The sequence below is a fragment of the Myotis lucifugus genome, unplaced genomic scaffold (genome assembly GCF_000147115.1).
Source record: "Myotis lucifugus unplaced genomic scaffold, Myoluc2.0 scaffold_2387, whole genome shotgun sequence".
Lineage (NCBI taxonomy): Eukaryota > Metazoa > Chordata > Mammalia > Chiroptera > Vespertilionidae > Myotis > Myotis lucifugus.
In genome coordinates this window covers 1-11,809 of record NW_005873435.1, presented here as the reverse complement: position 1 = coordinate 11,809, position 11,809 = coordinate 1, and the positions used below count along the sequence as shown (strand labels likewise).

Below are 11,809 nucleotides of genomic sequence, written 5' to 3'. Positions count from 1 at the left end.
CCGCCCCGCGGAGACGTGCGCGCCCGCGGCCCCGCCCCGGGGCTGGCTCTGCCCCCACGCACGACGAGCGCGCCCGCAGCCCCGCCCCTAGGCGGTCGGGCGGTGGAGGCGGCGTTCCCTGCCCCGCGTCCCGGTGGTCCGTGGCCCGCGGGACTGCTTCGAGCTGTGCCCCGGCTCCAGGTGACTTCCTTGGAGCAGTGATGCTCCACACCCTCGGCCCCTTCTCTTTCTTTTAAATGTTTGTTTATGGGCTGATTTGAGAGAAGCAGCGGCCCGGCTGCTTTATGGTACGCGCTCCCGACCGATCCAGCCGCCCCTTGGTGCGGGGACAGGAGGCTCCCCCCTGAGCCGCCGCCAGGGCTCACTGGTGGGTCCTGTGTGCGCCCAGCTTCTCCCCCGTTTTCTAATCAGGTTTTGGCTGTTAACCAATCCTAGGGGTTCTTTGCGTTCCTGGGTGTTAATCCCTATCAGACAGGTGACCTGAAAACACTTTCCCCCCTTAGTGCCTTTTCAAAAATCCTCACCTGAGGACGGATGTTCTTACTGACTTTAGAGCGAGGAACGTGGATGTGAGAGGAACGTTGATCAGCTGCCTCCCATAATCGCCCGCCCCACCGAGGATGGGATCGGGGCCTGGGCCTGGGCCTGACCAGGGTGAACCCGCACCTCTTGGTGTGCAGGACACGCTCCAACCAGCTGAGCTGCATGGTCAGGGCCTGTTTTAAAAATGGAGCTGAGAGCCCTGGCCAATTTGGCTCAGTGGATAGAGCGTCGGCCTGTGGACTGAAGGGTCCCGGGTTCGATTCCGGTCAAGGGCCTGTACCGTGGTTGCAGGCACATCCCCGGTGGGAGGTGTGCAGGAGGCGGCTGATCAATGTTTCTCTCTCATTGATGTTTCTGACTCTATCCCTCTTCCTTCCTCTCTGTAGAAAATCAATAAAATATATATTTTTTTAAAAATGGAGCCGAGAGAGAGAGAGAGAGAGAGAGAGAGAGAGAGAGAGAGAGAAACATGGGTTTGATGTTCCTCCCACGTGTGCACTCCCTGGGTGACTCTTGCATGTGGCCTGACCATGGGTCAGACCCACAACCGTGGCCCGTCGGGGTGATGCTCCAGCCGCCGAGCACCCGGCAGGGCCGAGAACGTGGGTTCACATGGGGTCGTCTGCTTCCCCCTGTCAGTCTGTCAGCTCAGGTTGTGCGAGAGCCTCCCGTTGTTGGGCTGGAACTTGTTTCCAGCGCTTTCCACCGTGCTTCGCCCTCGCTGTCTCTCCGTGTGTCTGTCTCGCCTGTGAGCTGCTTGTTTTCTCTGCACCTTTCACTGCCCGGCACGCCGCGGCAGAACGGCCCTGCCCACCTCGTCCCCTGGCCCTGCTGTGAGACACGGCCTGTGTCCGCTCTGGGCATTTCTGCGTCACTTCAGTGTCTCTCAGACACCCCTGAGTTTCCTTCTCTCCGAGCGATGAGGTCACTCAGGTCTTGTGCTATGCGCGGGGTTTGCCGCTTCCGCCCGTTTCCTCCCCGTCCCTGTCCCTGTCCCTCCCAGCACCCCCCTCCTGGTGGGTTTGTCTTGAAATTGTTACCAGTATTTTTAAAGTTATGCCGAAGCCCCACCCCCACCAGGATGGGCTCTTTTAATGCACTTTAAACCCCCAGCTCTGAGGGCTTATGTTTTTTAAAAGTAGTTAGAAATCTTAACAGTTACATTATTTTTAAAACATATTTTGCTTTTTTCCCCAAAATATTTTTTGGAAACCAAATCACACACACACACACAAACCTCAGAGCGAGGCGGGGAGCGGGGGTGGGAGGGGCAGAGATGAACCAGAGACCTCGTGTGGAGCCTGCAGAGCCCGTGGACTCCCCACGTGCGGTGAAGGCCTGGGGGGGGGGGGCGGCTAGAAAGGGTCAGTGGGAAAAAGGGGACGCCTGTAATGCTTTCAACAGTAAAGATTTTTGGAAAGTAAATAAATAAACCGTAAAATAAAAAAATAAACCCCAAACGAATCCAGAATGAGGCACTAGGGCGGTGTGGGCTGTGGCTCCCGGCTGCCTGGGCTCAAGCCCGTCGCGTGGTGGCCACAGGGCGTGTGGCCTTGGGCGCCTGCGCTCTGCCATCTGTGCACCTGGAAGAGGGGACGAGGCAGCAGCTGCCTGTGCTGACAGGACGCAGGGGGGTCTGGGGGTGTGACACGGGGCAGTGTGCGCTGCTCAGTGTGCGGAGTGTCGCCGGGGTCCACGCAGTCCCTCGGGGACGCGCGCTGCCTCAGGGGCTGGTGCCACTGTCTGTGGCCGCGAACTTTCGGGTGGCGGCACTGGAGGGTCTCGGGACTTCCAGGCCCGGCTCAGGCACGAAGGCCCCGTGGACGGAGGAAGGCACAGCCGGCCTGTCCCCTCCGCCTGCTGCTGTGGGGGCTGTGATGCGCCCACCATCCCCTCCTGTGCCTCCCGGGCCTCCCAGCCTGCCCTCTGCCCCTTCCTCTGCCCTCTCCCCCAGCAGCCCCTGGAGCAAGGCTTTCTGGGACAGTCCTGTCCCTGGTCTCCCCCGTGTGCTGCGTCACCGGCCCGCACAGCCCTCCGTCCAGCTGGGCCGCTGTAGTTGTCAGCGAGTCCGCTCCGTGGGGTGGCGGGTGCTGCTGTCTCAGAGGCTGGAGGCCCCAGAAAGCCTCGTCCCAGCGCAGAGCTGGCCTGGGGTGCGCCTGCGAGTGGCCTCTGTGCGCTGTCCCCCGAGCAGGCTGCCTCTCCCTCAGGGAGCAGGCACTTGGGCGAAGACACACACGCAGACAAAAGGACGCAGGGAGGAGCGTCGGCCAATAAGCCTGTAACAAGTGGGCTTGGCCTTGCAGCGCCAACGAGGCAGCAGCCGCCCAGCCTGGGGCGGGTGGCGGCCAGGACCCCTCCCTGAGGCAGGGGCTGCAGGTTCCAGGGGAGGGGTCCTGGGGAGCCTGTGGTGGAGGGACAGGAGAGGGTGGCCCCGAGGGGGGCGTGGGGCGAGGCTGCTGGGCCGGGGACCCCTGCCTGTACATCCCGCGTGTCTGCGCAGACCCCTGCCTGTACATCCCGCGCTTCGCCCACCTGCTGGAGTTCGGCGAGAAGAACCACGAAGTGTCCATGACGGCCATGAGGCTCCTGCAGAGGATGAAGCGGGACTGGATGCACACCGGCCGGCGCCCCTCGGGCCTCTGCGGGGCAGGTACGGGGTCTGGGCGTCAGGCTGCCTGGGCCTGTGGCCGCCGGGCGGGGGCTTCTGTCCTGACCCTGCAGCCGGAGGAGCTGGGCTGTCTCCAGAGCTGCCTCCCAAACTCCTGCACCCTCTCGGGCTCCCACCTGCTCCCAGGTGCCTTCCACCGGCCAGGGGCAGGGATGGGACCTGGGGCTTGATGGCTGGGGTGCCTGCTTTCGGGTTGGCTCCCTGGCCCCCAGGGGTCAGCTGTCCAGTGTATACCGTGGCAGCTGCCCGCAGACGCCTTTGGGTCTGTTGGAGCCCTGGACCTGGAGTCCCCTGTCTTCCTCTTGGCCCCATGCCCAGTGCCCACGGCCCACTCCTTCCTGGGACGCCAAGGGCCCCTGCGCCACCATCAGCTCCCGCAGGCGCACGCTGCCCGAGGCCCCTGCTCATTCCATCCAGAGCCTGGTCTCTGAGTTTGCAGACCAGGACCAGCCCCCCCGCCGCCGGGCCACCGTCCAGCACAGGCCCTCCCCTGTCCCAGGCCCTGAGGCCTCAGTTCCACTTCCACGCAGGCCAGCGCTGCTGACGGCTCGGCGGCTCCGAGTCCGCAGGAAACGCGCGCTAGCTGCGTGCCTCACCGCGGAGGGTGGGCAGCACGCGTGCACCGTGTGAGTCCGGCAGCGGCGTGTGGATCTCAGGGTCTGACACCCGCTCTGGCCTGAGCCACCACAGACAGGACAGAGCGCCCAGTGCAGGGCAGCTGACGTCTGGGTCGCAGGCACCTGTTCTGCTGCCTCACCCCCACTTCCTTCCCAGCACTTCTGGTCGCAGCCAGGATGCACGACTTCCGGAGAACCGTCAAAGAGGTCATCAGCGTGGTCAAGGTGTGCGAGTCCACGCTGAGGAAGAGGTGGGTGGCCGTGCGCAGGCTCGGGGCAGGCTGCGTCCTCCTCCCGGTTCCGCCAGGCCTGCTGGTCGGGGTCCAGCGTCGGGGTCCCTGCAGGGCCCAGCGCAGAGGGGCCGCCCTCTCCCTGCCCAGGTCCCTCCTGGGGCTGACCCAGGCCGTCGGCAGTCGGCGGCCCCTTCTGAGCAGGGCAGGTGGGCGGCAGTTTATAGAATCGCCCAGACTCAAGCGGGTCAGGAACGGGCACTGAGGGCGGCCTCGCCGTGTCCTGTTCGGTGTGGCCGAGTGACTGTCACCTGGAGGAAGCTGAGCTCAAACACAGGCCCCAGGTCCGCGTACCGAGTGGCCAGTGAGGTCCCGGCCGCCCGGCTCAGCTGCACAGGCCGTACCTGCCGCCTGTCCCCCGTGTGTTCACAGGCGGGTGGGCCCGTGGGTGCCTCTTCCGCTTGCAGTTCTTTTAATTCTCACACACGGGAGGCTGCAGGGTGCTGGGAGCTGACCTTCAGGGCACACGACCGCCCGGCGGGCTTCCTCCCGGCCTCCGGTCCACCTTTCTCCCAGTCGGGCTTGCGCTGTGGGCAGGACTGAGCGGACGGACGGGCGGCCGGAGGGCCAGGGGGGCACTGCCGGGGCCGCTCCCTAAACTGCCGGCGTCAGTGCTGTGCAGGGCAGCAGGCGCCTGTCCCATCTCTGTCTTAGGCTCACGGAATTCGAAGACACCCCCACCAGTCAGCTGACCGTGGATGAGTTCATGAGGATCGACCTGGAGGAGGAGTGTGACCCCCCGTCGTACACGGCTGGCCAGCGGAAGCTGCGGGCGAAGCAGGTGGGCCCGCCCGCGCAGGGGCCTGCGCCTCCCGGTCAGCGCTCGGTTCTGCGACCTAACGCTGCACGTCTGTGTTGCAACACGGTGGTCTGCATGCGTGCCCGTGTGTGGGGAGGTGCACATGGCGGTCCGGGGGGAGGGGCACAGGGGTCCCCTTCCCAGGCTGTCCCCCGGGGCGACTGGCACGGGCCTGGGAGGTTTGTCTAGACAGCTGTGCACACGTCCCCTGGTCGGGACCCCGGCCCCTGACCCTGCGGCCCTGGCCCTTGATCGGCCCCGTGAAGCGTGTTCCCAGCAAGGTGGGCGTCGGGCCCTGTGCCAGTAACGGCCTGCAGGCGCCGCGTCCGGCTGACACCCTGGTCACTCCTGGCCCTCAGCTCAGGGTCTCGTCTCTTGGTTTTCAGCTGGAACAAGTCCTGTCGAGAAAACTGGAGGAAGTGGAAGGTGAGCAGCGTCCTGCCCGCAGACCCTCGGTCTGTCCTGCCCGCAGACCCCTCGGTCCATCCTGCCCGCAGACCCCTCGGTCCGTCCTGCCCGCAGACCCCTCGGTCCGGGAAAGGGGTGCTGTGCTCACTTCCTGCTCTTCACTGTCCCTCAGGGGAAATCTCCAGCTACCAGGACGAAATCGAGACTGAACTCGAAAACAGCCGGCCCAAGGCCAAGGGGGCGCTGGCCAGCCTGGCGAGAGACGGTGAGTGCGCCCGCCCCTCCCTGTCCGCACTTGTCACCACAGCCTGTGTCCCCTGCCCGGGCCCCAGGTCCCAGCCCTGCGCTGAGCAGCTCCCAGCAGCCAGTCCCCTCCCTGCGGGCCCAGTTGCCCTGGGCTGACGTCCCCTCGGGTTCTTGTTCGCAGGCGCAGGCCGGCCCTGCTCACTGCCCATGGGTAGAGCTCAGCCCTGGCTCTGCAGCCGCAGGCCCCTTGGGCCCCTTCCACGGGCCCCTCAGTGCCCGTCCTGTCCAGCCCCACCCCAGGCACCCTCAGTGCCCCTCGCGCCTGCAGAGCCGCTGTGGCGTCCTGCACAGCCGTGGTGCCGTGTGGTTTCATGTCTCTCTGATCGCCCCCTCGTCTCCCTGCCCAGGGCTCGGCCCTGTCCAGGTTGGGCAGCTCTGGGCGGGTCCCTGTGCCCGGCCTCAGGCCCGGGAGCAGGTGGTGGCGTGCTGCCCTGATGCTCCGTCTGGGTGGCAGGCGCCTGGCTCCTCTCCAGGGCTGAGTCCTGCCTCCAGCCTGCTCCCCTTCTGCACAGGATGGACCAAGTGGGTCAGGGCTGTTGTTTGCTGTGAATTCTCACCTGAGGGCATTTTCTCCATAGCTTTTTCAGAGAGAACCAAGGGGGGAGAGAGACATCGATGTGAGAGAGACACATCGATTGGTTGCCTCTTGGCACCGTAGGCGGGAGGAAATCCACAACCCAGGTGCCTGCCCTTGACCGGGAATCGAACCTACAACCCTTTGGTGCGTGGACCAATGCTCTAACTGCTGAGCCACACTGGCAGGGCTCTTAGGATACTTTAAAAAATATATATATTCTTACTGATTTTAGAGAGGAAGGGAAAGAGAGAAATATCAGCAATGAGAGAGAATCATTGGTCAGGTGCCTCCTGCACGCCCCACACTGGGATGGAGCCTGCAACCCGGGCATGTGCCCTGACCGGGAATCAAATTCTGACCTCCTATTCATAGGTTGATGCTCAACCACTGAGCCACGCTGGCCCGGCTATTAGGATACTTTTGATCTTATTGTTCCACAGTCGTTTTCTATTTTATTCTCTGTTATTGTACGTAGCTTTGTTTCTGGGTCTTTTTTGATGGGTTAGTGCACGTCCGTCACTGGCTTTACATGGACCTGCTGCTGCTGCTGCTGCGTCTTGTATTTGAGCCGTGGTCTCTCCTGCAACTGGGCTGAGCACGCAGGGCCGTCTGCGCTCCCAGCACGGGTCCTGTTTCTCCTCGGTGCTCGAGCCTCGGGAGACGGTGGAAGCTCCGGGGCGGATGGGAGGTGCCTTCTGTGTTACGCACTCATCGCGCGATGCGGGCAGTGCTGCTGGCGCTGTCCCTCCTGTGAGCCGTGCCCTGCGTGTCTGGCCGGGCATCATGGGTGATGCCCTAGGCCTGGGCTCCACCTCCGTGGGGTCGTCTGCTGCCACGACTCCTCTTTCTAAGCCTCATGGACACAGGGCCCGTCTGTGACCTGCGCTGGCCGTGTGGGTGCAGCGCCCTCGCGGTCTGAGCGAGGTTGTTTCTGGGGTGTTCTCTGCCCTGGCCTGGTGTCGTGTTTGTCCACCAGTTTCCCGGATGTTTCCCATGCTCCTCCTCTCTCTGGCTTCCTCGCCACCCCCTCCCGCACGCGGCTGCGTGGTCAGGGTGGCGGACGGGGCATCCCACCTACCACCCAGGCTCAGCGCCCATGGAGCAGGACGGGCCGGCCGCCTTGGTTGCGGGGCCGCTCCTGGGTCCCCCTCCTGAGCCACGCCTGTGAGCCCGTGGCGGCCACGGCTCCGTGTGCTGTCCTGCGTCGCTGTGCCCTGGTGACATGGGGCGGGAAGCGATTCCCAGTGGGGTGCTGGGGCGGCTGGGAGGGTGGAGGCAGGGGGAGGCAGCCAGCAGGAGGCGGCCGTCCCTCCCTCAGGCGCGTGCTGCGTGCGCAGGGCGGAGCCACTGGATGTCCAGCCCGTGGTCCCCACACGACTGCCCTGCCGTCTGGGGAGCGAGTGGTTGTTCCCAGGGAGACGCGTGTCAGGATGGACGCCCTCTGCGTGACACTCGGCGCCACCTGCAGGGAACTGCGCTGTGGGAGCGGCCAAGTGACTGTGCTCCCTGCAGGGCCCGCCCGCCCCCTCCGCTGTCGCTGGTCTCGGCCACGGCTCCGGCAGCGCCTGTCCCTCTCCATGCGGCGGTGCTGGCCCGGCCGCCGGCTGAGGACTGTTGGACGGCGCTGAGCGCTGTGGACGTTCCCACCATCTCGTGCGGACAGTGTGCCCTCCTGGGCCAGGGCCGAGGGGGCGAACGCGTGTGTCCGAGAACCCGCCCCTTCTGCTTCCCACGTGGCCGCCCGTCCTCCCGGGGGCACGTGCTCACTCGCGCGCAGCCATCTCCCCGGCTGAGTCTGGCCACTTGACGGGCGCGTCCTCGGCAGGGAGTTTGAGTTCTTCGTCTCGTAGACACACGTCCTGGTCAGCTGTGTGCTTTGCAGTAAGTCTGTGCGTTGTCCCCAGTCCTGATGAAATTCGATTGATCAGTGTTTTGTGGATTCTGCGTTCAGTGCCATTTCTAAGAAGTTGCACGTACCTGGGTTGCAGGCTCGATCCCAGCCCTGGCCAGGGGGCGTGTGGGAGGCAGCCCAGCGAGGTGTCTCTCTCAGAGGTGTTTCCCTCTGTCTCCCCTCCTCCCACTCGCTAACAATCAGTAGGAAAAGGCCCTCGGGGAGGAGTCCCAGGCTGGGGGGGGGGGGGGTCCTCTGAGCTGCTGTGTTCAAGCCTGTGGCGTCTTGTGTTAATTTCGCATGAGGCGTGAGGTGTAGCCGGGGTCGGTGGCGTGGACGGCGGCGCCCTTTGTGACAAAGCCATGGAGGCGCTTTCGTCCTCAGGAGCTTCGTTAGCGGTGGGAGTGTTCCCACAGCGGGCCTGGCCCCTGGGGCTGACGGGTGGACTGTGCCCAGGCCCCGTCGAGGACGCCACGGCCAGCTTGTTTGGCGAGGAGGACGCCGAGGACGAGGAGCTGGAGGCCGCTGCCAGCCACCTGAACAAGGACTTCTACCGGGAGCTGCTCGGCGGCGGCGTTCCCGGCAGCGCCGGAGGGCCGCGGGCAGCCCCAGTGGGAGCGGCAAGCCCCCCCGCCCTGGAGTCCCTGCTCGGGCCCCCTGCCCACCGCGGCCAGCCTGGGCATCTCGGACTCCATCCGCGAGTGCATCTCCTCGCAGAGCCAGGAGCCCAGTGAGTGCGGGCGGGCGGGTTCTGGTGTGGTGGGTGTGGTGGGTGTGGGTCGCCCCTCAGGCGCGTGGGCTTGCTGGAGGGCACTGCAGCCACCTCGCAGGCTGTGAGCAGTCAGTGACCCCGATGCCAGCAGGGCACCACTGTCTCTGGGACCCTTGTCTGCTGGCCTGTGGCTCAGGTCCTGGCCAGAGCCCTCTGTGAGGTGTGGCCACAGGCTCCCTCCTGCCCCCATGTGACCCAGAGGCACCGTGCACAGGCGTCCTGTGGGCAGATCGTAGCTGAGAAGTCATGGCCGTGTGTCACAAGGGCCCTGGGACGGAGCCTGGACCCTGTGCCATCCTCTGCCCTGTCTAAGCTGGTGGGGCCGCGCCGGCTGCGGGCACGGTCTCCATGGTCAGACAGACATCGCCTGCTGAGCCCCAGCCCCACAGTGACCCACTGAGCAGGCACAGGGGCTCCCGCCCCGGGAAGGGACTTTGGTTCCCTCAAGTCACTTCCAGCGGCAGGTCCTGCTCCTCTGCTGGGACCAGGCCCTGACTCCCCCGTGGAGGGTCCGACCCCTGGGCACTGCTCAGCAAAGCTGTTTGGCTGCCTGAGGTTCACATGTGCGTGGCAGGCGTGGCAGGGCGGCCTGCCCAGTGGCAGTGGTGGCCTGGGGGAGGGGGTGGCATGACAGTTAAATCTGCCAGGTCGCCCCACCAAGGGGCTCTGTGTGCATGGACCCTGGGCAGGTCCCGCAGCCTGGGGCAGAGGTCCTGAGGCAGCGGGGACCCTGGACCCTGGAGCAGAGGCCATTCTGGCCAGAGCTGAGAACAAGGGGCGCCTTGGGGTGCCCGGGGGGCCACAGGGCCTCGGTGGGGAGCGCCCCAGATGCCTGCTGTGGGCTGATAGCAGGGGCCTCAGCAGAGGCGGGGAGAGGGCCCGGCAGCCCGTGGGGGGCAGATCTTGCTCCCTCTGCGTCGGGGTCGTAGCTCCTCTCCCTGTGCACGCACACGCACACGCACACGCACACGCACACGCACACGCAGGAGCAGCGCCAGCCCCGCTGCTGGTGAGGAGGAAGCGGAGTCCGAGAGCCCGGGGAGGACGGGGAGGGGTGGGGCCGGGAGCCTGCTGACCGCTGTGCTTCCCTCTAGAAGACGCTTCCGGGGACGGCGAGCTGGACCTCAGCGGCATCGATGACCTGGAGATCGACAGGGTGAGTGTGCTCCGCGCCCTCCCAGGCGCGCCCTGCCTGGGCTGGGGCTTCTCTGGGCCTGGGGACCCCTGACCCAGAGGCCCCCATGGGCCCCACCGGGCCCGGTGCAGGCCCTGCGGCAGGGAGGCCGCCCGTCCTGAGGACCCAGCACTGACCTGTGAGCTGCCCAGGGCTGGGAGCGCCGTGGAAAGGTGTCCCTGCACCTCCTGGGGGGAGGCCCAGCCCAGGTGAGTGAGCCCTCAGGCGCGCTGTGCTCCCCAGTACATCCTGAACGAGGCAGAAGCCCGCGTGAAGGCCGAGCTGTGGATGCGGGAGAACGCCGAGTACCTGCGGGAGCAGAGGGGTGAGTGCCGCCCGCCCTGGCGCCCCGGGGGGTGGCGGCGGCCCTCGCTGACCAGCGCTGTTGGTCTTTCAGAGAAGGAAGCCCGCATCGCCAAGGAGAAGGAGCTGGGCATCTACAAGGAGCAGAAGGTGGGCGCTGCCGGAACCGCTGCCCCCGACGAGTGGGGCTGGCATGGGGGCGGGGGCGGGGGGTGCCGGCTGTGCACTCCGGTGGGGAAGCCCCAGGCAGGCTGCAGGGCCTCGGGGCCTCGGAGGGCCTGCCCACCCTGCCCCGCTGCTGCCTGGCCGCCCGTCCTGTGTGGTCACAGTAACGGCTGAGTGGCTCCTCTGTGGCTGGACGGTGATGTCTGGCTGGAGCTGCCTGGGGGAGTGGTCAGGCCTGTAACTGACAGAGAAGAGACAGAAGCTTGCGTGCGGCAGGCGGGCATCGCGGCAGCTGAAAGGCTGTGCTCGCAAACCTCTGGACCCAGAGAGAGGGAGGCCAGGAGGCCAGGAGCAGGGTCAGGGTTGGGGGCCTGGAGCTGGTCCGTGTCAGGGCCCCGTGGGGGGCTGCTCAGGAGGCTGGTGGGCTGGAGAGGTGGAGGCGGCTCCTGCAGGGTCTCAGCTCAGCACCAGGACGTGTCCAGGGCCCACCCTCCCCGCTGGTGAGAGCCCAGCCCAGGCGCTCTGCTCTGTCCTCTCTGCTTGGCCCCGGCCCCGCACGGGAGGGGCCGCGTGGTGGGCTGGGGCAGTGCCCGCTCACTGGGGAGGTGCAGTGGGGAGAGGAGGAGGTGGGCGCAGCCTGGGGGCGGCTGAGCCCCTCCTTCCCTGGAGCCCTGGGCAGCACCTCGTGGGTTGGGGGTAACGCGTGTGCCTCCCGCAGCCCAAGAAGCCGTGCAAGCGCAAGGAGCCGATCCAGGCCAGCACGGCCGGCGAGGCCATCGAGAAGATGCTGGAGCAGAAGCGCATCTCCAGCAAGATCAACTACAGCGTGCTCCGCGACCTGGACAGCAAGGGCGGCGCGCAGCGGCCGGACGCGGGGCCTGAGGACAGGGCCGGGGCCAGGAAGCTGCCTCGGAGGAAGAAGCCGGCCGGCAGGAGCGGGGCCGACCCCGTGGCCAGCGTGGGGAAAAGGTGCTGGGCCGGGGGCTGGGCTGGGGCGGGAGCCGTGTGCCAGGGACCGTGTCGGTGCCCGCGTGGTGTCCACTGCCCTGGCCGGCTCAAACCCAGTGCGGGGCTGGGCCCATGTGGGTGCAGCCGGTCCTCTGGTCCCTCCAGCTCCCCTCAGCTGTGCCTGGAGGGACGGAGGGACGGGCTAAGGGCTGTGCATGGCTCTGCGCCGCCCCACCCCGCCTCCTGCCACCAGCCCCGGGGGTGGGGCTCCTGGGCCCGGAGGGAAGCCTGCCTCAGGTGGGACCTTTAATGTCCCCGCTCGCCCCTCGCAGGTGACAGCGGAAAAGG

The 11,809-nt window shown here is 66.3% G+C and overlaps 1 protein-coding gene across 1 annotated transcript in view; it reads left to right on the top strand.

Moving 5' to 3' along the window:
- Nucleotides 1–11,758, top strand: part of BRF1 (BRF1, RNA polymerase III transcription initiation factor subunit) — a gene marked incomplete at its 3' end in the record, with an annotated part of 23,836 nt that extends 12,078 nt beyond the window's left edge. The window contains 11 exon segments of the mRNA XM_014450471.2: nt 3,044–3,193; nt 3,986–4,079; nt 4,773–4,899; nt 5,304–5,343; nt 5,498–5,590; nt 8,556–8,689; nt 8,691–8,829; nt 9,966–10,027; nt 10,289–10,370; nt 10,443–10,498; nt 11,232–11,758. Coding sequence (XP_014305957.2) covers nt 3,044–3,193; nt 3,986–4,079; nt 4,773–4,899; nt 5,304–5,343; nt 5,498–5,590; nt 8,556–8,689; nt 8,691–8,829; nt 9,966–10,027; nt 10,289–10,370; nt 10,443–10,498; nt 11,232–11,758 — 1,504 coding nt within the window.
- Nucleotides 11,759–11,809: the final 51 nt, after the last annotated feature.